This window comes from Podarcis pityusensis (assembly GCF_964106645.2).
Source record: "Podarcis pityusensis genome assembly, chromosome: 7".
Lineage (NCBI taxonomy): Eukaryota > Metazoa > Chordata > Lepidosauria > Squamata > Lacertidae > Podarcis > Podarcis pityusensis.
The window spans coordinates 80,386,425-80,412,701 of NC_138031.1; the positions used below are offsets into that span (position 1 = coordinate 80,386,425).

At 42.9% G+C, this 26,277-nt stretch overlaps 1 protein-coding gene across 1 annotated transcript in view; it reads left to right on the plus strand.

Moving 5' to 3' along the window:
• The window catches only part of GABBR2 (gamma-aminobutyric acid type B receptor subunit 2), a 305,881-nt gene that overhangs the window by 172,999 nt on the left and 106,605 nt on the right, over positions 1-26,277 (plus strand). Inside the window, exon 9 of the mRNA XM_081014706.1 lies at positions 25,482-25,562. Coding sequence (XP_080870832.1) covers positions 25,482-25,562 — 81 coding nt within the window. The remainder of the gene's footprint in view (positions 1-25,481; positions 25,563-26,277) is intronic.

The window sequence follows — 26,277 nt, forward strand, 5'->3', positions numbered from 1 at the left end:
CTCCCATCGCAACTCAACTGGGATCCAGGCAGCTTAGTCAAACCTGGCAGATTTTATGCTGATGCAAGCCCTGAAAAGGCGATATTCTGGGGGTGTGGCAGGACCAGAATGGGGTCATTCACCTTGGTCATGTGACCTGGCAACCATGTGCAAGTTAACTCAAACACTATTTTAAAACATTGTTGACTCAAGTTACACTGGATTGCTTTATGTCAACTTCTTGAGTACTGTATAGGATTGATTCCTGTATCACTTGCCCAGTTGAGACAACAGTTGGAATGTAACTCTTATAAGTCAAATATGCTGGGTGGGAGGGGACATGGGTGGTGCTGTGGTCTAAACCACAGAGCCTAGGACTTGCTGATCAGAAGGTCGGCGGTTCGAATCCCCGCAGTGGGGTGAGTTCCCGTTGCTCGGTCCCAGCTCCTGCCAACCTAGCAGTTCGAAAGCACACCAGTGCAAGTAGATAAATAGGTACCACTTCGGCGGGAAGGTAAACCGTGTGCTGCTCTGGTTTCGCCAGAAGCGGCTTAGTCATGCTGGCCACATGACCCGGAAGCTGTACGCCGGCTCCCTCAGCCAGTAAAGCGAGATGAGTGCCGCAATCCCAGAGTCGTCCGCAACTGGACCTAACGGTCAGGGGTCCCTTTAAGTTTACCTTATGCTGGGTGGGATCCAGTGTTTCTGGCCCCTACGCTTCCCACTTAAACTTTACAACTAGGTAGGAGCAGGTTGTTTATTTTTATTAAATAAATAAAAAAGCATAATTCTGATTGAGAAGTCACTGCCTTGAAACACTAGGTTTTGCTAAACAGAGAAGTGACCACACAGACACGAACCATTAACTTGCTATTTTCTGTTGTGTGCGGTGGTGGCATTTTATTTATTTATGTAGCACTGAGCATTTTAATAGCAAACTGAAAAAATTAAGACTTGTGTTGCTTCTCATTGTGTAAATATGGACTCCCTATGCAGAGCCGTGAGAGGGGAGCCTTTCCTGTCATTTTGACTGTTCAAAAGGTCAGCATAAAAAATGTTCTCATACAAAGCAGTTCTTGTCTGACTTTGCTAATGTGACATTTGAAGCAAGGTTGTGACAGTGTGATGTGACAGCAGGCTAACATTGTCTAGCATTAACAAATAGCATGAGGTCTGGCTGTGAGAAGGAAGCCATTTGCAGACCAGTCAGTCTCATCCAAATGTCAAGGAGAAGAAAAAAGCTCATCCTAATATATGCGTACTTCAAACGAAGCCCTTTGATCCACAACCCAATTGATATTGGATTCTCCCTTTAGTAAAAGTAAACTAGTTTGGATTCAGATGCATGTGCTTCTGCCATGCCTTGAGTTAAAAAGCCACACACTCTTCCTTTTATTTACATGTGGTCAAGTCCTGTTTTAACATGTGCATGTCTAGCTGCAGCATTATGGGCTGACTGCATGGGAGCAGTTACTGCAACAGCGTGTCAATTATCGTTCAGGAACTGGTGGCTGCATATACTTCTCCTGTATTTGAGAGGTCAACCGAGCCTCCAAGTGACCAACCCTCAGGTTGTGTAGATGGGGTGATTGTAGCTGTAAAGTTGAGCAACAGACCCTTCTAAGGCATGTATTGGATCTTGGCCCACCAGCCACTCTTTTTTCCTCTTGGCCACTGTGCTGGACATGGGGGGGGGGAGGTTACCGAGAGGTGTGGTCAGAGTCCGATCCTGGGTCGAGGGTCTGGAGTCTGTCTACCAAGGGCGAAGTAGGGTCCAAAGCAAGAAGCTGGGCGTGATCGGGAACTCCGGAAGAACAGGTCTGGGTGCTGGCAGAAACAGGTTTCCACCGACGTTGCTCCTGCAACCTGGGACTGGGCTGACTGGCCTTTATCTCCTCTGGGACCTAGGGCGGTCCCGGTCCACAGGTGACTCGCCTCTCCTGGCCTTAAGGTGAGCACTCCTCCTGATAGAACTTAGTTCCCTCCGCCTCTCTGCCCTGAGCCTTTGCAGCTCAGGAGAGGCTAGAGGGTTACTGGACCCAGAGGCAGCCTCACCTTCCCCTGACAGGGCTGGGAGAGGAGCACCTGCAGGCAATGGGTCCTCAATCACCCCCGGAGCCAGAGTGGATTCATCTGGTGTCTGCTCCTGAGGATCCGGCACAGGTGCGGGCCCTCCAGATTCAAGGCCCTGCCCCGGCTCAGCCGGCCCTAGAGGCGGGGACTCCTGTGCAGGCTGGGACTCCTCAGGTTCAGCTTCTGAATCAGATTCCCAAGCCATCACAGCCACGCTTTCAGAATAAATATTTGCTTGCACCACACCAATTTTTTATTAATAAGAAATACATTGAAAAACATAAAGACACAACTCCTAGCAGTGCTTGATTATAACACAGCTACCTTCTAGTATGATCATGGGACATCCAGAAAGTATAAAACAGTGCAGCTACTACATAACAACACGAATCATTCCCAAAATATAATATTGATTGCCTTAGAATCTTCCTTCCATGCTTGCCATCCTCCCCTGCCACACCTGCGTGGCACACCTTTGAGAACCACTTGATTACAGCTTCCTCTTTCCTCTTTAATGTGTCATATATCATGGTTAAAAACTAGGGCTGCACACCCATCAGCATGGTTCTTTTTTCATTGCTACTGCTTTTAATTTGTCCTCGTTGTTGCTTTTTTATGTGCTCTTGCGTTATGTATTATCAGTTGAGGTTTCATTGATGTATTTATTTGATTTTGTTTCCTGCTTGTACATTGGTTGCCTCAGGTACTTATTGAGAAAGGGAAGGGAGTAAAATTGAATGAATGAAACATCATTGTCAACTCTTTGTGGCATCATGGGCCATAAGAGAGATAAGGAGACTATGTTGTTGTTGTTGTTTTTGTTGTTATATTTATTTATACCCTGCCTTTTCCCCCTGACAGGGACTCAAGGTCGCTTACATATAAAATAGGAACAGCTAAAAGCATAACAACCTGTTGAATGCATGCCATATGCTTACTTTTACATTTGTGCTCCTTATAGTCCCCAAATCTTCAGAGTCCCGAGTCGCCTCTTCCTGTCAGAGACCACCTAGAGGGTGTTTTCTGTAGTGTAAAAGTAAAGGGGCCTCTGACCATTAGGTCCAGTCATGACCAACTCTGGGGTTGCGGCGCTCATCTCGCTTTACTGGCTGAGGGAGCCGGCATACAGCTTCTGGGTCATGTGGCCAGCATGACTAAGCCGCTTCTGGCGAACCAGAGTAGCGCATGGAAACGCAGTTTACCTTTCCGCCGGAGCGGTACCTCTTTATCTACTTGCACTTTGACGTGCTTTCGAACTGCTAGGTTGGCAGGAGCAGGGACCAAGCAACGGGCGCTCACCCCATCGCGGGGATTCAAACCGCCGACCTTCTGAGCGGCAAGCCCTAGGCTCTGTGGTTTAACCCACAGCGCCACCCGCGTCCCTTTTTTCAGTAGTGTAACACTTCCTTATATCCCATAGATTTTCTGTAGTATGGTGGTTGCCCTCCTTCACCCTTGCCCTTATTTTCCCTCCCTCCCTCTCTCCTGGTTCAGCAGTGTGCTTACTCATCTTTCAAATTCCATTCCTTTCTCTCTTTCTATATCCCTGGGACCTCCCTCTGCTTGTTCCTACACCTTGTGTTTTACGCAGATGCAGGGAGTGTCTTGGGAGTCTTCCAGCATCACTGCCGTCCTGTTGCATCACTTCTTGTTGGTCTGAATAAGCAGCCTCTGCATTCTTCCAACACTTAAAAAAAAATCTAACTTGGGGACCAAGTGTCAACAGATAGATTTCCAGCTAACAGACCAATAAATGGGAATGACTTCTGTGCAATCTAGTCAGTGGAAGACGTTTGATCTAAGAATTTTTCTTCTTCTTAATTTTTCTATGCTTTCAGTTAAGAAATAAACTACATGTACAGTTACTGTGTCTGTATTCGCAACCACATGAGGTCCTGGCTGTTGCTTTGTGAATTTTGAACTGCTTCCGTTTGAGCTCAAGTATCCATTGCATCTAATATGTTACAGCCAGAAATAGAAGAGAGAGAAAATCATTGGTGCTGGCATTGCATTTTTACGTATCATGGGGACCAGATGGCTAGGGTTTTTCTAGCTGCATATATCCAAATACTTGTATTGTTTCAAAAGATTAGGGTGAAGTTTTCAGGCTGTATAAATAGTTCATGGGGATAGTAATTATAGCTGGTATCCCCATAAACTTGGAAGTCCCTCAATATATTTCTTAACAGGACTCTTGTGTTGGGGTTTACTCAGCAGAAACCTCCAGCTGGAACGCAGCCATACTTTAAATGGCCTGTCAGACTGAATTTATTCGTAGAATTGGCTTTAGGCTCTTTGTACTAGGCAAAACTCTGGCCTTCTCTAAATGCATGTTGTTGATCTGCAGAAATCCACTTCCTGACTCCTCTAGCTATCCTACAGGAGTCAGCACTATGTAGGACAGTTCTTACTTTCATTGTGTTGCATGTCAACACTGTACAAGGAGCCACACAGACTGTTATAACTGGAGAAATTTAGCAAAGAGAGAAAAGGCTCGGTACTTAACATAAAGGGTGATAGGTGGAAGATTTCATTGTTGAAGCTACCAAGTATTAAAGCATTCAGTGTCCATTAAACTGGATCCTGATTAGAGGAGAGTCCTGCTATCAGAATATATGCCAACAGGTAGAGTTAATACTATTCATGATCAGCAGCATATTGTGACAGTTCATTAAGACCCTTCCCCCCCCCATGCTCCAAATAGTTCATAATTTAATTACAGTAGTTTTCCTTCAGTCAACATATTTACAATAGTTACAAAGATGAAGCAAGTCTTGTCTCTATCAATTTAATTTCTTCTCTTTATTTCTCTCAGGCATCTGACTAGGAAGCAATTCATGTAGAAATAGCTAGAACTAGCAAATTCATTAACATTTCAGGACCGGCTGACATTCATTCTTTTCTTCAAGTGTAGTGCCAGCCGGCATAGATGTGCCCGAAAAAATCTCTTATCTAGTAAAACTTGTCATGAATATTAGCTTCATAATAGTTTGGTTCCAAGAAAATACCACAGGGATGGGTGGACAAAGAAGATTATGTATGGTCTGTGTACCTTTTGAAAGAAACACTGAAAGCAAAACTGCAGTTGCTGCATAGTTTGAAAGGCAAAGTAGGACTTTCTAACAATGAAGTGGCATGAACAGGCAAAATAGAGGCAATTTTAAATCCCCATGGTTGGTAGTTAGGGACCCTTCCCTATCTTAAAGCCACTTCCGAACCTGGCGAGGAGGTGGGGTTGCGGGCTTCACGCCCACCCCACGTACGCGGGGGCTGGTTCCAGCCCCCACGAGACCGAGGGAATCCCAGCCACGTCATCCGCCCAGCCAGCCAATCGGGTGGCTGGGGGTGTGTGGCCTGCCCTATTTAGGGCCGGCGCGGCCAGGGCTCGCCCTCTTTTCGCCGTGCCAGCCATCACGTTTTCCCACCCTCCCTCCCTTTAGGTAGGTTCCTGACTTTGCTATGGACTTTGGTCGGTCGCCACAAGGGGCCTGGTAGGAATTTTTCCCAATTGGCAATTTCAGCCAATCGGTTTTTCGCCTACCTCCTAGCAACTCGTCACAACTCCTCGGCATTGGCGGTTAGGCATTGGTTAGGTGGGGTTAAGAGGATGTGGGGGGGGGAGGAAACGCCATCACCTCCCCCCAAAAGCTAAGGGTAGTCCGATAAAGGATTCCGGGGGGGGCGTGGCCCTGTCCGAAGCCTATGGAGGTGTGGGCCTAAGGCACGCCCCCGAGCGGTGACCCGGGGGAGCTCCTAGTTGACGTGCCTCAGCAGGACTCCCCCTTATGGTGTTAACCCTTGCCGGTCTTCATGCAATTGGGCTGGAGCCGGCTAGTCAATAGGACCAATGCCTAAGCCAATACCTCTCATTCCTGAAATCAATAAAGTTGTGGCCTAATTCACCCATTAACCTTAATACTTGGTGTCCTGTGTCTTTATTTCTCCCTGGTGGGGGGCGGGAACTCACCACGCAAGCACATGTTGTAGTCCCTATGTGTTAATATTAAAGTTCTTCCACTGAAACCAAGTGGTCTGGATCTTGCTCAACTATTAACCATTGAGTTAGACTTCCAGGAAATGTGATAAATAGAAATGACAAGGCATAGCTCAGGCTGAAAGAGCAGATGTATGGATGCTATGCAAATTAAATGCATATTTAATGATATTTAGATGTCCAAAGAGATGGCCAAGTGGGAATCTATGACTGTATTTTTTATATATTAAAAAAAAATCTATTCCCCAGAAGCTCTACCAAATTTAATAATTGTAAGAGGGGGAAAATAGTACTCTCAAAACATGTTTGACAAAGCTCCTTTAACTGCATATATCTTTTTGGATTGCGTGTGTAATGTTATTGGCATCTGTCTGTCTTGAGAGATAATGGAGCGCACCTCTGGGGGTGAAGTCAAACCTCTGCGTTAGCAGCACTAAAGTGACCTCTCTGGGGCACAAGCCTTGGCAGTGTGTATGGAGGTCTTGGGCTGCCCAGATGACAAGACCTCCTCCCCTCTTGGCCTCACTGATGTGGTCCAAAGGAAAGCACAGCAATATGCTTGGCATCACCTTGGTCATAGGAGTTGCTGGAAGGAAGCATACAAGGCACCATCCAACCGTCTTAGGGACTCCAGTCCAGATTTGTGTAGGGTTTACTCTTTAGCCTTTTCTTCTCCCGAAGATATAGTGCCCTAGTCACATTCACGAACATAATGTGCTCTATTAACTAGGTAGCCCCAACGACTATGAAGCTCTGTGTGTGCATGCAGGAATTCACACAAACATGTGAATGAAATGAAGGAGAATTTTGTTTGTTCCAAATTTTTAAGTGAACAGACCTAATTTGCACCTCTCTGAGCACTATGCAGATTGGAATAAAAGTATATTTTGGATTTCACACCTCTCCGAATTTTGCAATACAGTTCTTGGCTGCAAAGTTGTACCAAAATGAGTTTAGAATATGTATTATTTAGGGTAAATATGTTTAGTAATATGCATATTGAGGTATCGTGCGTAAATACTGTAATAAAATACATTTTTAAATACATAAGTGTGAGTGTCTGAACACACATGCCTACTGATACTCTGTCCTCCATCAGGGTAAAATATACTCCCAATTCCATGGCCATAGCCTGCAAAATTTGTGCCCCCCTCAAAGGCAAATTGACAGTAAGAAGAGCCCCGCTAGATCAAACCAAACACCCACCTCTTTCCTACAATTGACAACCAGGTGTCTATGGGAAGCCCACAAGCAAGACCTGAGGGCTATAGCTCCCTCTCATTGCTGTTCACCTAGCAGCTAACTTTCAGAGGCATACAGGTCCTGTTGCTGAAGACAGTATAAAGTCATAATAGCTAGTGTCCTTTTGCAGCCTTATCCTCCATGAATTTGTATAATTCCCTTTCAAAGCTGCCCAAATTGGTGGCCCTCATCAATCCCTGCTTTAGACTATGAAATAGGTTGCTGGAGTAACGATGGGGTTTTAATGCCCTTTTAAAATGTGTTTGGGAGGGGAATTGTTGTTGTTAATATTAAGTATTTTGTGTTTTTATGTTGTGTTTTTATGAGACCTGTGGGTATAGGGCGACATAAAAATTTAGTAAATAATACATAATTTTAATGGGGACACTGGGAAGAAAATCCTCATTGGGTATAGGGCGACATAAAAATTTAATAAATAATACATAATTTTAGTGGGGACACTGGGAAGAAAATCCTCATTGGCCTCTGTTCCATTTCTCCCCATTCATCTTGCACTTTTCCCATAGCCCCACATTCTACCTTTTGTATAGTCTTCCACAGGAAGCAGCGTGTAACATTCTCCTCCCTCCCCTTCCTGGACCATCTGGTCTTTTACTGAGAGAGAACATCTGGCACTGGGTGGGAGAGATGGGTCAGGTCAGCCCAATAGGTCAGCTGGAGCCAGGAGTTCTCTCTGACTTGGTAACTAAGCCAATGGGTTTGTCCCTTTGCAGCCATGTGACTGTACGAAGCAAACATTCCCTTTTAGAACTGATAGCTGTCCTATTAGGTAGATCAGATTTAATCAACAGCTGCAAGTGGTACTTAAGAAAATAATCACAGCAAAGTGGGTCAGCGGAATTCGGAAGTGAGTCAGGCCTTTGGGAATCTTGCCCAGTCATTTGTTTTAATGAATACCCAAGGTTTTAAAGCCAGCTTACCAGTTTTAATCAGTGGCAACCCATACTGTGCTGAAGTACCCAAGTATATGCAAAAATGATCATGAACCAGTAGTTCATAGAGGTAGGCTCTTTGACTGCAAGCTGTAATGGTTTTCCTTTGTGGTCTGATCCTATGAGGTTCATGGCCTCATATCTTTTAAAAGAAGCAATAATTTTTTTATTATTTGAATCACATTGTGAAGTGCTTACTTGTGTACACATATTTTATACCATTATTTGTCTTGTTCCCATTCTGCATATAATAAATAATAAAGGATTATGGGGAAAGTAGTTTAACAGGGGTGGGAAAATGACTTTAGAGGGACATATTTGGGCATATGCTTATCTCTCCCAATGAAATCTGGGGAATGCAAAAAACAAAACAAAAACAAAAACAAAAATTGTCCTATCAAAATACAAAGTGAGCCTTAGCTACTACTAGGATGCACAGGTGTCTAGGCATCTGTCGAAATGTCCAGAATTTCTCTCTCCCTTTTTTTCTCTTTTTTCTTTTGGTACATTCCAGAACATTCATCAAAACTGAAGTGGCTATTGATTTTGGCAAACTGATATTCAGTTAAGGTAGAAAAAAGATGAATGGAAAATTAGGTCCTGTTAATTAAATACCAAAATGTATTTGATTATTCCATATAAAAAGTGTTGCCTTACGGTACTTTTATGGTTAATTTAAATGTATGAGACTATATACACATCATAAATTGAGCCAGGGCTCAACCCTGTAACTTGTTTTTGTTCTCATTTTTTGACTTAGAATATACAATGCATGCATTAAGAATAAATATTTATTTATCTAGCTGCTGTTGTTGTTTAGTCATTTAGCCGTATCCAACTATTCGTGACCCCATGGACCAGAGCATGCCAGGCACTCCTGTCTTCCACTGCCTCCTGCAGTTTGGTCAAACTCGTGTTAGTAGCTTGGAGAACACTGTCCAACCATCTCATCCTCTGTCGTCCCCTTCTCCTTGTGCCCTCCATCTTTCCCAACATCAGGGTCTTTTCCATGGAGTCTTCTCTTCTCATGAGGTGGCCAGAGTATTGGAGCCTCAGCTTCAGGATCTGTCCTTCCAGTAAGCACTCAGGGCTGATTTCCTTCAGAATGGATAGGTTTGATCTTCTTGCAGTCCATGGGACTCTCAAGAGTCTCCTCCAGCACCATAATTTAAAAGCATCAATTCTTTGGCAGTCAGCCTTCTTTATGGTCCAGGTCTCACTTCCATACATCACTACTGGGAAAACCATAGCTTTAACTATGCAGACCTTTGTTGGCAAGGTGATGTCTCTGCTTTTTAAGATGCTGTCTAGGTTTGTCATTGCTTTTCTCCCAAGAAGCAGGCGTCTTTTAATTTCGTGACTGCTGTCACCATCTGCAGTGATCATGGAGCCCAAGAAAGTAAAATCTCTCCCTCCCTCCATTTCTTCCCCTTCTATTTGCCAGGAGGTTATGGGACCAGTGGTCATGAGCTTAGTTTTTTTGATATTGAGCTTCAGACCATATTTTGCACTCTCCCATTTCACCCTCATTAATAGGTTATCTAGCTACCACACTTCCTAACCACAATTTTCCTCTTAAATATAATTCTTGAGTTTGTGTCTCTGAACTGCAAAAAGTCGATTTCCGCCATTGCCACTCCCATGCAGCTGAGATAAGGACTTTTGGCTTTCTGTACAAAAGGGCTATGGGTCATGGGGCCCCTTTTTAATTATTTAGAATTTATATGCTAGTTATAGATAATATGGGGATGCAGGTGGTGCTGTAGTTTAAACCACAGAGCCTAGGACTTGCCGATCAGAAGGTTGGCGGTTCGAATCCCCGTGACAGGGTGAGCTCCCGTTGCTCGGTCCCTGCTCCTGCCAAACTAGTAGTTCGAAAGCATGTCAAAGTGCAAGTAGATAAATTGGCACCGCTCCGGCGGGAAGGTAAACGGCGTTTCCATGCACTGCTCTGGTTCGCCAGAAGAGGCTTAGTCACGCTGGCCACATGACCTGGAAGCTGTATGCCGGCTCCCTCGGCCAATAAAGCGAGATGGGCGCGCAACTCCAGAGTCGGTCACGACTGGACCTAATCGTCAGGGGTCCCTTTACCTTTACCTATAGATAACATGAGGCTGTATCCATCTATTTGGCATTATATGTCTCTTTGAATGTCAGCATGATGTGCATAAAGGCAAAACTGAAGATGTCATCCAGTGTATCATGAGTTTAACATGGTTTGTTCTTTCTGGTATGCATTAATGTAGCAGATGGCTATCTTGGAAAGCCTGTTACAAGAAGAACACAAATTAAGGGTTCTTCGATTAAGTTATGATTGCGTTGCCTATGAAAATTTAATTAATAAATTCCAGGGTATAGTATCCAACTAATGCTATTTGCTTGTTTAAAGTGGAAGGTAGATAATTAAAATGCATATTATTTAGATTTTGGATCATGCAGTTTTGCATTTAAGTAAACAGATATAATTTCAAAAGGACTAACGAGTGGAAAACAATTTTTCTGTAAGGAAAAGAAGGAGGCCCACAATGCCAGATTAATGTTGTTAGATTTCTTTTATTCAGAATTGATGGAAGTCTTCCACGAAAGCAATATTTATGAACGGAAGCTCTAAGTTTGATTCTAGTGCATACCAACCCACATTTTGCCACAACTAGTTATACATAACTGCCTGTGAACCTAACCTGGATCAAAGAATTACTGTAACCTGGTTCTGCTCCTCCATCTTCAATCCTCTCTTGGTCCTGGGAGACAGTGGAGCAGGAGGGAGGGGCAAGAGGAGAAGGTGTCAAAGTCCTTGATTCTCCACCAGCCTGACCTCTCTCTCCTTCCTCCTTGGCTTTCCAATCCTGTAGCTTCTTCTGTCTCTGACTCTCATTTCCTGGCTGTTTCAGGCTCCCCCAGATCACTCATCCCTTCTTCCAAGTCAGTCTCCAACCCCCCTCTCTATGGGTGCTCACTCATCAGTACCTAGTACCCACTACCACACGCCGGTACCCAGCCAGTCCCTGATAATACTTCTGTTAATGCTGCCTAGAATAGTTATCCTTTTTTGCTGCTGCATCACACTGTTGACTCATGTTAAGCTTGTGGTCTACTAAGACCTCCTAGTTCTGTTTCATATGTACTGTTGGCAATCCATGTGCCCCCCTCCATCTTATATTTGTGCAGCTAGGTTTTTCTGCCTAAGTGCAGAACCTTAAATTTGTCCCTATTGAATTTCATTTGGTCCAGTTCTGCACTCTGTTAAGGTGATTTTGAATCCCGATTTTGTCTTCTGCGACATTAGCTACTCCCCTCACTTTGGTGTCATCTGCAAATGCAATGGACATCACCTCAATTCCTTCATCCAAGTTGTTTATAAAAACATTGAACAACTAAGGGCCTAGGACAAAACCCTGTGGCACACCACTTGCCACGTTTTTCCAGGATGACGAGGAACCATTAGTGTGCACTCTTTGGGTTTGGTCAGTCAATCAGCTACCAATCCACTAACAGTTACCTCATTCAGTCCACATTTTACCAGCTTCTCCACAAGTATATCATGGGGGACTTCGTCAAAAGCCTTATTGAAATCAAGATATACAAATCAAGATATGCAAATCAAGATATACTACGTTCACAGCATTTCCCTGAACCACCAAAAGATGAGAGAGATTTGTCTTGCATGGCTTGTTTCTGAGAAACGCATGCTGGGTTTTAGTAATCACAGCATCCTTTTCTAAGTTCTCACAGACTGACCATTTAATTATTGGTTCTGGGACATTTCCTGGTATCTAAATAAAGCTGACCAGTCGCTAGTTATATGGGTCTTCTTTCCCCCCTTTTTGAAGATGGATACAACTTTTACCCACCTCCAATTTGCAGGGACCTCACTTGTTCTCCAAGAATTCTCAAAGATTATAGACAGAGGCTCTGATTTTTCTTATTAAAATATTTACAATATGCTACATGCACTGAGAGCACTATGGCTTGTATATTATTCTGCACTAGTCTACAATTCGAATTCTCTTTCCTCTCTCTTCCCTGTGTGACCCCAAAATCTGTTCCTGAGGCTTGTCCAACTCCCTGGAGCAGATTTTGAGGGTGCAAGGGGGACAGGAGGGAAAGGTTCTGTCACGCAACCAGAACTCAGCGGCACATGTGGAATGGTTAGTGTGTTCTCATGGAAAATTAATTAAAATTCATTAATATAATTATGCACCCAGGTATTTAAAAATATCCATTGCATGTTCCTGCTAGGGTGAACCGTCAAGTTCACGATGTGAAAATCTGAATTATATATTTGAACTCTCATTGAAATGTACATCTGAGTGCTAATACCATCTGTCTGCATTGCATTTTTTTTCAATGGGATGGCATTCCGATGTTCTTCCAAATGCTTAAACAAGCTGTTGAAAATAAATTTCTCTTTAAGCACATCTGCTCGATTTGAGTATGCATTCTGGGGTGGTCTTAAATGGGGATTGTGGGCATTTACAAATTTTACAAATTCTAAACAGACTGCCTATATTGCAAAAAAATAAATAAATCCTGATAAACAAGACTTGACATGTTGTTGGCTGCTTTAATTTGATGTGTCACCTTCTCCACTGCAAATAAGTGCCAAAAAGATTCATAACATGAATCTAAGCACATTAAGACACAAACATAATTACAACACTTTTAAAAGTCTCTGTAGTTTTATTTTTAATGTATCTATGCTGGCATTCATTTACTTCCAGCAATGAGGTACCAGCTACTTAGATCCTGCACTGTGCAACTTAGAGTTTAAAAATAATATTCTAAATATTATTTGCAATGTGGTAGCAAAATCCACAGAAAAGCAAAGATTTCATGGCCAACGCTGGGCCTTTAAAGACACTGGAACATTATACGTGAGTCAAACCTAAGAATATTCGACCAACAAGTTATAATCAAGCTTGGCAAGGAATCCTTTCCTTATATTATATAATATATCTTACTTGCAGGCAAGCATCCTGGCGTTTTCTGACAGGCTGATGATCAGAATTAAATATGGGTAGCTCTAGGCAATTAGCTTTACAGTTGAGTGCTGAGTGCTCCAAACAAAAAAGCATTTTTGTGAACCGTAAAACTTTTTCTTCTCTGTTATATGCTACATACAAATGTAACCTGCAGGAAACAGCCTGAAGATACTCCACTACCTGAATGCTTTTCTTCCTATATTTGAGTGAATTTTATATGATTACTAATGACTAATAAATAGTATTTATACTGGGAACATTGCGTTTATCCAGTCCTACTGCAGACTGTGAAAAGGAAGGGATGTGTGAGCTGAAGAGATTCCATATAGCCAGGAATGGGAGTGTCACAACTACATGTCAGGAGTCAACATAGCAACACACACAAAATAGATTACAGAAACATAAAATGTACCGTAGGAGTGTGGGAAGCCATACCGACTCAGACCATTGGTCCATCTGGTTGGGATTGTCTCTACTGACTGGTCACCACTCCCCAGCGACTCTTTTCTCGCTCCACTTGTCGGTACCAGGGATTGAAACTAGTTTTGAAATTGAAACTAATTTTATTATTTATACCCTGCCCATCTGGCCCTGATGTACAGATGGCCCTGATAGCAGCCCAGGTGTGCGCCCCTTACAAAATACAGGAAACATACTCCTGAGCACGCAGTCTGGACTTGGTAGTCAATCCCCGACATATTGCATGGTCAGTTTCATGTGGTGGAAGAGAGTTGTGAGCTGCCCTGAGACCTGCAGGTATAGGGCAGTATACATACTTAATAAATATCATCATCATTATCAAAGAGAGTGAAATATCCTTAGAGTTGAGAGTGGATTTCATGCTCTTTATTCAGCTCATAGTGGTGAGGAGGAATGGAAGTTCCCCCAGAATGTCTGCTTTATATACATTATTTACACAATGGGCCCCACGTGATTGGCTAATTCCGGGATTCTCCTGTAGGCCAATCAGGTTGCGGATTCACTTCCACCTGGAGCTGGATTGGCTGGCTCCTGTGGACCAATCAGACTGATGCATTCTGAATCCTATTGTTCTTGGACCAATCAGACTGCTGCTGCATTCTGAATCCTATTGTTCTAGGACCAATCAGACTGCTGCTGCATTCTGAATCCTATTGTTCTAGGACCAATCAGACTGCTGCTGCATTCTGAATCCTATTGTTCTAGGACCAATCAGACTGCTGCATTTTGGATCCTATTGTTCTTGGACCAATCAGACTGCTGCATTCTGAATCCTATTGTTCTTGGACCAATCAGACTGATGCATTCTGAATCCTATTGTTCTTGGACCAATCAGACTGCTGCTGCATTCTGAATCCTATTGTTCTAGGACCAATCAGACTGCTGCATTTTGGATCCTAATCAACTCAATACATAACAGAGAGTGAACAAAGAAGCTTACTTCCTTCTTCACCAGAGGTGAAGAGATGTGACCTCAGTCTAGGAATACAATTCTGTGGTCTTAACCCGTTCATGCATTAACTAGCCGTAAGCTTGCTGGTTATATTTTATTTCAACTTCCCACATCTTTGGTGAGTTAATTAATAGCAGGGAGAGCACTGGAAGCGGGGATGTTGTTGTGTGTTTCATCCTCACTTTGAACAGGGAGAAGGGAGGTGTTCTGTTGAGCCTCCCACATGCTCAAATATTTATTTTATTCCCAAGCCCTTCTTGCAAGAGGGGCTGGACCTGACAGGCTGCCATAGTGGATACCTTGAGGAAGATGTCAGCCCAATGCTTGGCTTCAGTGAAAAGGTGGATTTCATGCTAGGAAGTGATAGAAAAGGAATTGAAAACAAAAGACAGTATCACAATGCTGTTATTCACAACCATAATTGGAATACAGTGTACAGTTCTGGCTGCCTGACCTCATAAAGGCTATTGCAAAGTTCAAAAAGGTTCTGAAAAGTATGATCAAGAGATGGAACAACCCCCCTCTGATGAAATATTACAACATTTGGGGATTTTTAGTTTTGAGTATAGATCAGTAAGGGGGTAACATGATAGAGGTATATACAATTATGCATAGTGCAGAGAAAGTGGACACCTAAGTCCTTAAGCTTCTGTTCTGAGAAGCCTTTTAACTGCTAGATGATGGCCTGGCCCAACTATTTTTTAGATAATTCATTTTTGCAGCAAATACACTTTAAGGTCCTGAACCACTGTCTAGTGCAGAGTCAAGACAGACCCTGAAAATAATAGAGAGTATCCATTTATCCTTTAGGTAACAAAAATTGGGTGGGTGGGTGTGATCTTTCCCATTATATGGAGGATCAGAGGAGATGACACTTGCAACTCTCCCTTCTTGCCTGTTAACTGAAGTGCTGGAAAGAAGCTGTTTTGTTTCTGATTTTTTTTATTGTAATTACTTAATCTTCTAGGCTAAAGCCAGAAATAGTTATGCAGTGGAATGTTTCTGCCTGCTGCTGCTCATCTATCAAACACCCTCTCATAACTAATCCTTTTGATCACAAGAATCTCCTCTTCTAAATCCGTTATTTAATCTTTGTTGCCAGTGGGAAATCAACAATGGCTGAGTTGGTGCAGGAGCAGGTGGGGAAGTAGTTAATTTTATTTACAGGCGAAAAGAGCTGCATTGTGTAGAGCTATTGAATTGTGTAAAATATGTGATCTGGATGAGATAAGTTTGTGATTTCAATGTCACGCCTTCCCATTTTTCATTAGTTTTTTTTAAAAAGAATTGATCATAAAAAATTTTTTAAAATGGATCAGTGTTGCTTCAAAATTAATATGTACAAAACTTTTCCTTAGATCTGCTGCATAGGTCTAGGTTTCTTAGGTCTAGAACTAGGGTAGTTTATGACATTGATCCAAATACTAATAGAGAAAATACTGCAAACTGCAGTTTTCTTTGGCTATTGTAGTTCATTCCCCACATCAGTAACAAAGATCATACTCTGTGAAATTCTATATTCCTTGCTTAGATGTTATTTAATGTAGGATTTTTAGATGGTAGCATGAAAAGGTGTGTTGTTGTTTTGTAGGGCTGACAGTGTTTTTTAACATTAAAGTAGACCAATGCTGTTTTCGGAGAGCTCTTGAATAGGATGTTGTGCACTGGTGTTCCAAAATGGTCAAATAATGCCAGAAGAATAGTTGTTTCTGGCTGGCCTGTTAGTTTATGACAAAGCTATTTGTATCCAAGTGTGTCTGCCTAGTTTCTTGGGGTAGCTTGTTATGAAATCCCCAACAGTTTAGTAATGAGAACGGGGTACATAACTCAGCAGTACTTTGGAACGGAGAATGACTACAGCAGCCAAAGAAAACTGCAGTTTGCAACAAGATGAAGAAACAGCCCATCTGCCACTTTTGTGGAATTGCTCACTAAAATGCCTTCCTTTTTAAGGGAAAATGACCTTGTCTGCTAGTTAAAAGCTAAAATGTATGAGGATGCATATTGCTATGCTCACCCTGATTCTCCAAGAAGTGAGAAGTTCCAGGGGCACAGCACTTAACCCTGGTTCAATTTTCCCTTTGAAGGAGGTTACTGGACGTTTATGGCACTTTTAAATATTTGAGTTTATTTACAGACTAAGTATAAGTGGAGGAAGGGGACGCGGGTGGCGCTGTGGGTAAAACCTCAGCGCCTAGGACTTGCTGATCGCATGGTCGGCGGTTCGAATCCCCGCGGCGGGGTGCGCTCCCGTCGTTCGGTCCCAGCGCCTGCCAACCTAGCAGTTCGAAAGCACCTCCGGGTGCAAGTAGATAAATAGGGACCGCTTACCAGCGGGAAGGTAAACGGCGTTCCGTGTGCTGCGCTGGCTCGCCAGATGCAGCTTGTCACGCTGGCCACGTGACCCGGAAGTGTCTGCGGACAGCGCTGGCTCCCAGCCTATAGAGTGAGATGAGCGCACAACCCTAGAGTCTGGCAAGATTGGCCCGTACGGGCAGGGGTACCTTTACCTTTATAAGTGGAGGAACAGTTTAACCTTCCAACAGGCAGCCAAATCCACTGCCCAATATCAGATCTGCAGGTGGGAAAGAAGACTCTTTATCTGGGTTGCAGAGCCCAGAAAGTCAGCTCTGTGTCGCACTTGAAAGCTGTAGTCTGTTCCTTTGCTTCCTTTCACAAACACTTAAATTGCATTGTCCTTAATGCGGTGGGGTAAGTATGGTTAACCCACATTCAGAAGACTTACGTGAGATCATGCTATAAAAAACAATCTCCCTGTCAAAAAAAATTTACCTGGCAACATTGTCGTGGAGTATTAAAGAACATTTGACATGATTCTGGCCCCACTAATTCTCCCCTATCTAAACTAACATTGTGAGCAAATGGTCTCTGAAAATTCTCCACTCAAAGCCAGAGGCATTCTTGTTGGGAATGGTAGGAGAAGACATTACTAAGAATGGCCAGAAATTGTTCTTATATGCAGCAACAGCGGTGAGGCTATTGTTAGCCCAGGTTTGGAAACAACAGCAAGTACCAACAGTAGAAGAATGGTGACAGAAGGCAATGGAATATGCAGAAATAGCTAGATTAACGGGGGAAATTCAACAACAGGGTGATGAAACATTTCAAAAAGAATGGGGAAGGATAAGGTGAAATAGTGAAACCAGTAGAATTGAAATAAACCTCATAATGTGAAATACAAAGAAAATTTCTGGATAAAGAAAATAAAAAAAAGTAAAATGTACAAGGTGACTAATGTAACCAATGGTAGTTGTAAATGAATATAGACAGACAATAAGAATTGTATATACAGGAGGATTTATTTGACTATAGACACTCTATGGACAAATACGAAAGAAGAACAATAATATACAAAACGGATGAAGACAATGCGAAAAAGTTAGATGTGATATAAAAGGCCAGAAGAGGGAAGGAGGGAAGTCGGCTCCTGGGAGCAGGTGTAAATGTGAGATGTAATACAATACAGTGGTGCCCCGCAAGACGAATGCCTCGCAAGACGAAAAACTCGCTAGATGAAAGAGTTTTCCTTTTTTTGAGTCGTTCCGCAAGACGAATTTCCCTATGGGCTTGCTTCGCAAGACGAAACGTCTTGCGAGTTCTTGCGAGTTTGTTTCCTTTTTCTTAAAGCCGCTAAGCTGTTAATAGCCGCTAAGCCGTTAATAGCCGCTAAGCCGCTAATAGCCGTGCTTCGCAAGACGAAAAAACCGCAAGACGAAGAGACTCGCGGAACGGATTAATTTCGTCTTGCGAGGCACCACTGTATGTGTATGTGGAGTGTACAAATGAAAATCAATAAAGAATATTATGGGGGGGAAAGAAAATTCTCCGCCCAATTTGCGAGCAGAAAAATGAGGGTTATAATTTCAATGAATTTCTCTGGGGGAAGGGTAAATTCTCAACAGTTTCTCAAGGGTAGAGCACAGCTTCTCTCTTCCCTGGTTGTTTTTGGTTTTGCAGCTGGCGCAAGACCCCAAATTTGTTGACCCAAAAGTTGGTGAGCTTTTTTTTCTCTCCCCAAAAACACCCCCCCCCAAAACACGTGATTTTTTTATTGACTTGCATAAGATCCAGGACAAAGCGTCGCCTTTTGGAAATTCCCCTGGGACGTCAATTCCGCCTTTGAAATCCCAGTAACGTCTGGGGAAATCTGGACATATGGCAGCCCTAGGGTATGGGGATGGCAACCACCCCACTGCCAATGGTGAATATTTAGAGAATTTCTGAAAAGTGGCCTTCTTCCAGGGAGGTGAGAGAAAGGAAACTGCTTTGAGGTTGTTATTGGTTTTACAATGAAGCAGTGTATAATTTTTATGAAATAAACCAGGCATCCCCAAACCCGGCCCTCCAGATGTTTTGGGACTACAATTCCCATCATCCCTGACCACTGGTCCTGTTAGCTAGGGATGATGGGAGTTGTAGTCCCAAAACATCCGGAGGGACGAGTTTGGGGGTGCCTGAAATAAACAAACATACAAACAAACAAAAATCATACATTCTCTCTAAAGCGAAATCATGAGAAACAACACTATTAAAGACAGAAAATTCTATAGACAGCAGACCTTAAGGGTATATCTGTTGAGATCAGTATCACTGAAATAAATATGTCAGTGACACTGAATGTTGAAATAGGGAACTAAAACTATTACAGCCTGCTATATCCTGAATTTTACAAATACCATTGTATCCTCGAAGGCTGGTCAGTTGCTAGTCTTTTCCACTCATATTAATGGAAAACTAAAAAAATATATCTCAATAGGCCTGCAGATTTATTCTGCAAGCAGTTCCATTTCTTACATAGGCCGCATGCCCAACAATCTTTAGGAGAGTAAAGGCCGGACCCCTCCATAAATTGGATTTTTTTGGTGTGCTTTGCTAGAGATCTGTGAATTCTTTCCCTGAGAACTTCGGGAAGAAGGCTTGACAGTTGAACCATTCTAGAATTTGTAGCTCCGTGAGGGGAATAGGGGTCTCCTAACAATGTCCAGCACCCATAACAAACTGCTGTTCCAGTGATCCTTTGGAGGACGCCATGACTATTTAAAGTGGCCTCAGTTTGTCATCAGAACCCAGACTCATGGTTTGTCTGTGTTTTGGAAATTTCAGTTCCAGGATTGCTGGCATATCTGCGTGTGACTTAACAGGTTGACACAAGTGGGGGAAGTTACAATTTTCCATATGAGAATAATGTGCAGGGGTTTTTTTCTCTCATCAAAAAGCCCCCCCACCCCGAGTCTGATAGTGATTCTACAATAGGCAGTAGAAATACTTTTACCAGCAGACATGGAGTCTTCAGTTACAAAGAAGGGTTCCCTATTTCTGATCATTGTGTAATTAGTTGCAGCCATTATTCTTAGTTTAGAATCCATTATATTGGTGTTTAATTAGATCTAATGGGAAGTGTTTTCCATAAAGGAAAACAATGATTTGTAATATCTTGCTTATGTGGTAAAATTTATTATAAGGTTGTTACAACGTTTCAAACAATACGGTGCAAGTAAAGGGTTAGCTGTGAACCAAAGTGACTTTTGTTCTTTCCTGGAGGGAAATGTTAGAAGGATGCATTATTTTATCAAAGGCAGACTAGCAGGCTGCAAAGTGTCAGTTAAACTGTCACTGTAGCCTATTGTCAACAAAGCGGATGGCTATGCTTGGGGCAGTTGTGGGTTTTATATTCAGAATCAAAGGCATCAAGGGGGTGTTTGGTTTTGATTGGTCATTTAATGGATGTTCTTCCTCATCCTATTGGCTCAAAATTGTTATAGGCAAATAAGAGGGTGGATTGTCACCATAGCTGCAATCCTGAGAGGAGGAAGTGAAGACCAAGTTGAAGACTATGTGTAATTTCCTCTGGAGTGTAGTGAGATCTGTGCTTACTGGGGAAACAAAGGGACACAGTAATTGGCAAGGTATTGGTTAGAGAATGGAACCATAACCTCCTGAAAGCGACAATAACCAGTGCTATTTAAAGTGAAACCACAAGCCTTATGAGTAAACAAAGGTTGCACTCTATTAATACCTCTAGTTACAAACTTAATTCATTCCAGAGGTCCGTTATTAACCTGAAACTGTTCTTAACTAGAGGCGTGCTTTTGCCAATGGGGCCTCTTGGTGCTGCTGCGCCGCCGACACATGATTTCCATTCTCATCCTGGGGCAAAGTTCTCAACTCGAGGTAACTCTTCCAGGTTAGCGGAGTTTGTAACCTGAAGTGTTTGTAACCTGAGGCATTTGTAACTCGAGGTACCACTGTATTGCGAAAAAAGCTTCAATAGCTGAATAATGCCTCCTTTTTAACTCAGATGCTCTGTGGTCCATTTTGCCTGTTTTGTCCCTTGTTATAGCTACTGAAAGATGAACTGGTACAGTCATACCTCATGTTCCGTCCGCTTCATGTTACGTTCTTTCAGGATACGCGCAAAATGAGGTACCACTGTATAGGAAAACAAAATGGTTTTGATCTATTTGTTGGCAGTGAAGTCAAAGCGAAAAAAGAGGGTCAAAGGGTTAAGAAAGTGGCTGAATACCAATAAAATAAAATGCCAATCTAAGGCGCGGGGGGGGGGGGTCCTTCTAGGCCATAAAGGGAATCGGTAGCTGCGGGGGATGTTAACAAAATCCAGGCCTGAGCTGCCATAATCTGAAACAATATCTCTTTTTTGTGGGCTATAACTCTGGTCCATTATGTTGACCAGCTGTTTGGTGCTGAGATGCTGTCCCTCCCAAATAGAGGGTAGCCTGTTGACCCAACTCAGTAGAATGGCACCACAAGGTGTAAGACTCTTGGTGTTCCATACTTGCACTCCTCCCAGAAGTGGCAGGAAGGTACAGGAACATTTGGGCCTAATTTTTCCTATTGAAATCAATGGGACATTTAAAAAAGAAAAGAAAACCTGGGCCGAATTTTGGTCAGACTATGGCCAACACTGGAAATTCACATATGTATTTCAAACTGATCCTCTGCATTACTTTTGCTGGTTTTGTTAACTCTTTCCCCGTTTCCACTTACCATATTTTTTGCTCTATAAGACTCACTTTTTCCCTCCTAAAAAGTAAGGGGAAATGTGTGTGCGTCTTATGGAGCGAATGCAGGCTGCGCAGCTATCCCAGAAGCCAAAACAGCAAGAGGGATTGCTGCTTTCACTGCGTAGTGATCCCTCTTGCTGTTCTAGCTTCTGAGATTCAGAATATTTTTTTTCTTCTTTTCCTCCTCCAAAAACTAGGTGTGTCTTGTGGTCTGGTGCGTCTTATAGAGCAAAAAATACGGTAATTGCAAGAAGGACAAGTACTTCAGTTCAGTTAAAAAACAACGACAACAAAAACCACAGAGCTTTCCCCTAAAATGTTAAGCTGATACATTTCGTTATTGTCTTTCTTCACTTTATCATGACTGACAGCTTTACCATCTTTATCTAGTAACTGGCTCACTGGAATAACTTTTATTTCCTCTCGATATGCCTAAACATTTCTTATCTCTGCTGGCCACAGATGTCTCACTGATATTTTTAGCTCTTCTTATCAGTTGTCTGGCAGGTAGGAAGTGCAATTTTTACCCAATTTTATCATACATTTTATCTCTCTCCCTTTGTAGTAGTATTTATAGGTTACTTAGCTATTTTGTGTCTTAGTCAGTGTGAATAAAAGCACCAAGGTTTTTTAAACCTCAGTTTAATTATCCTGAGGAAAAATTCACAGCCCTGCAGAGGAGCTGAAAGCTTCCAGATTCACCTTGAATTGCCACATTTCCCACCAGCAGTTCTTGGTTGCATAACAATCCCAGCTGATATATTATTCCCTGCAACTTTACAGGAAGTATCTACTAGTATAATAGCCTATAACTCTGGAAGCAAGATAGGGATATGCCAAAATAAGGGAAACAGAGGAGGAGGGATTGAGTTAGAATTAGAATCCCACGGAGCGGGGAAATGAACCAAGAGGTGAATTTTTTTCCCCTCTTCATGGGATGCACCCCTCCATATCTATATAGCAACAAATGCCCATGTTCAGATCCTTTGCAAGCCCCAGTTCCAGACTCAAGTCCTAAACAGAAGCACTCCTATCAGGGGTTTGGAATACAGAGACTGTGAAATTTTACTATGGGTTCCCACTTGTTTGCTTATACTCCTGCTCCTCACAGCTCCAGCTCTGGACAGACAGACAGCGACTTCAACCCCCCTTTTTTCCAACTTAGATCTCCCTTCCTGTCTTGCTGCTTCACAGACTTCTCATGACTGATAAATGCTATCTCTCCCCAAAAGTAAACGAAGTACGGCCTCCCTATTTTACCTGCGCAATTTACTGTTGTGAGCATGCCTCTTCATTGGAGAAAGGGATGCCCTGAGCAGTGATTCACCCAGAAGGGCAGTGGGCAGCCTCCACTGGGTAATTCTGCCTCATTGGAAGTGACAGAATGTATCAGAACTTACCCTGTTGAGGTCATTTTGGAGAAGGCAAGGCAAGAGCAGTTAAGAGTCACAAAGACACAACAGGCAGCCTTCCTTGTGGGTGGATTCTTTGGGCTCACTGTACCCATTTAAGCAATTAAATGTATTATCACAGCACCTTTCTCTTACTGCACACCAGCATGAACACTTGGGAATGAATGTTGTATCCACACTACAGACGTTCTGTGCCACTAAAAATATTAAGAACTGAGATCTGACGAGGCGACAAGAATTCTGCAGATTCCTAGACCAAAAGCAACTTACAACCAAACAAATAGACAATAAACACTGTGATACAGATTCAAAGTGTTGCTAGATATGCCATATTCCAAACCTTCAGGAATGGTCTCTAGCACAGTACAATAAGCTCTAGTCACCAGGGGGTTACAGAGTTGTGAATATGGAGGCCTTGTCATGTTTGTGCCTTACATAACCAACATGTTTAAGTCTAATTGTTGCATGAAAGGGGTTAAGACCATAAAGTAAGTTGCCCCGCCAGGCTTACCTTACCTTGGGAGGAACTATTGATTTCTCCCAGTCTACCTGAGAAGCTCAGTGTGTAAACACGTCTGAGCTGATTGCTCCAAGCTCAGACTGCATGGCTCTAACAAGCCTCTCTTTGAGTTCCTATACCAATAATTTAGGAACATTCACCACTGTAACTAAGCCAGGTTTCACTGCTCGTGCAACCTTTTCTGAATGTTCTATGGAAAGCATGAATCTGGCCTTTGGAGAGTAAGTAAACCATTTTTAACATACCAAACATAGTCCTTTTTCTATGCCAGGGGAAGAAAATGTAGAAGGAGATATTTTAGAGGTCTAACAGCCTATATTTCCATGCTTTACTTTGCTGCATATGTTGTGATTTTAAATCTCTGGTGGGGTACTCACACCAAAGAGTACTTGCCCCAAACCCGGATCTTGGCATTCAGGGAATTTTCCTTTATATATATATATTTTCCTTACCACTAGCAATGCACTCAGAAGTACTTATACACACTGAACAAATCCCAGGTAAACTGGGTTCCTAGTTCTAAGGCTTAGGAGCTAGATGTCAGGATCAAAACCCTTGTCTAGATCAGTTCAGCCATGTAGTTTAAGTGCCTTGTGGTTTTAGTACAGTTGTTGCCTGACTAGCAGTGATGACATACCTGGCAAACCTGCATAGGCTTGCAATGGAGCTTTTCAGATGATGGTCTATTACTTTAGCTTTAGGCTGTTCGTGGGGTTTTGCTTGTTCTTTATTCCTCCATGTCACTTTAGAATCCTGCCTCTTTGCTTGGTTAGCCCTTCTTGGAGATTTGAAATGGTTGTCAGGACTACTGCTTGGCTTGCTTGTATGTTGAATTTTCTTGTAATGGCTTGGGAACCCCATGGTATGCACACTGTTTTGGGGTTTCCTTCTGGAATGCACTCCAGCCATTGGTTTTCTGGACAAGTTTGTCAGTGTTCCCCTGAGACTCGAAAATTAATTAATAGCCAGAAGAATTTTAAATAACATTGGGGGTAGCATAATACAGTATAAGCTTGCTGTTCTTTGAATTGCAGCGTAGCTGTCAACTTACAGATTTGAAAATAAGGGACCAGCAGCCTTGAAAATAAGTGACCAGCAGCCAAAATAAGGGACCTGCAGCCTCACCTGTTCCAGGCACTCCAGTCTTCCTGTCCTCCTGCAGTCTGGTCAAACTCATGCTGGTAGCTTCGAGAACACTGTCCAACCAACTTTGTAACCAGAGGTTCAACTGAATAGAATCTGAATCACATGCACCACAAGGCCTATGCAGCCTCAACTTAAGATGGCTCCCCGGCCTGGCTTTGCACTGCAAAGTTTGCAGCAGCACGTGCAACAAAATGGCGTCCAGCATTCAAAAACCTCCTCAGCTTGCATTAACTAGCCACACACAAGGCATGCAAGCTCCACCCCCCAGTCGTTCTTAGACTTCTTATTGGGTGAGCAACACAGCCAAGCAACACAGTTGGAGCCTCCCTCCTCCCTGGCCGGCGAGGAGGGAGGGAGAGGAGCTGCTTCCTTTGAAATTTAAGGAGCATCATTTAAGGGACATTTAAGGGACATCCATCAATAAGGGACAGCAGCGGGACATGGTGCTGGAATAAGGGACTGTCCCTTCAAATAAGGGACACTTGACAGCTATGAATTGCCGTAACTGCTCAATATTGTTACCAGCGTTGCTTTAAAATTTTGCCACAACTCTAGCTCCATTTAGCTTCTCTGAGTCATTTCATATGCTACCTCGATGGCAGGTACAGCAACAATGCAAGAGACAGAAAGGTAAATATAGCAGCTATTAGAAATGAAGAATATGTGAGCTGACATAAACAATCCCATTTGTTTGTTTCTCCACAGACAAAAAGGAAGTGAAGGTGGGAGAATATAATGCTATACTTGATTCACTGGAAATGATTAACAACACCATCAAATTCCACGGTAAGGCAGGAATATTGAAGAGAGGAAAGGAATGATACCATGGCTTTCTGTATAATTTTTATGTCACACGGAATGCAGCAAACAGAAATGTTTCACTATTGCCACAGAGTAAAACCGGCTCAGTAATGTAGTATTTAGACTGTGCCGCTTCAGACTGCAGGTTCGTATGCGTGGAATATTTTGTAATGATCCCACATTTAAAGGAAAAGTTCTTCAGTACATCAGGCATAGGCCTCCCCACGAGAGAGAGGCATGCTGGGAGCTTCTTATGTAAAGGAACATTCAAATTTTTGTCACCTATAGGCTGAAGTGGTACAGTCTGGAATCTACCACCCCATTCTGTGCAACCAGCAAACCAGCCCTTAGGTACTTTCAGAGAATCCAGTCCAATAGATGCTGACTAAATCCATATCTGTGCGTAGCACTTGTGCTTAGGTTCAAATCGTTATCACAAAAGGTGCAAGCATAAACTATTACTCTTGCAAAATATGCATTCACCAGACTCAGAGCTCCGCCCGCCCCTAGTCTCATGTCCCCCCACTGCAGGGGGGGCTAGCCGTAAAGAGAAGCATCAAGGGGGCATGATGTTAGGTGTATACCAGGCTTCTTCAACCTTGGCCCTCCAGATGTTTTTGGCTTACAACTCCCATGATCCCTAGCTAGCAGGACCAGTGGTCAGGGATGATGGGAACTGTAGTCCCAAAACATTTGGAGG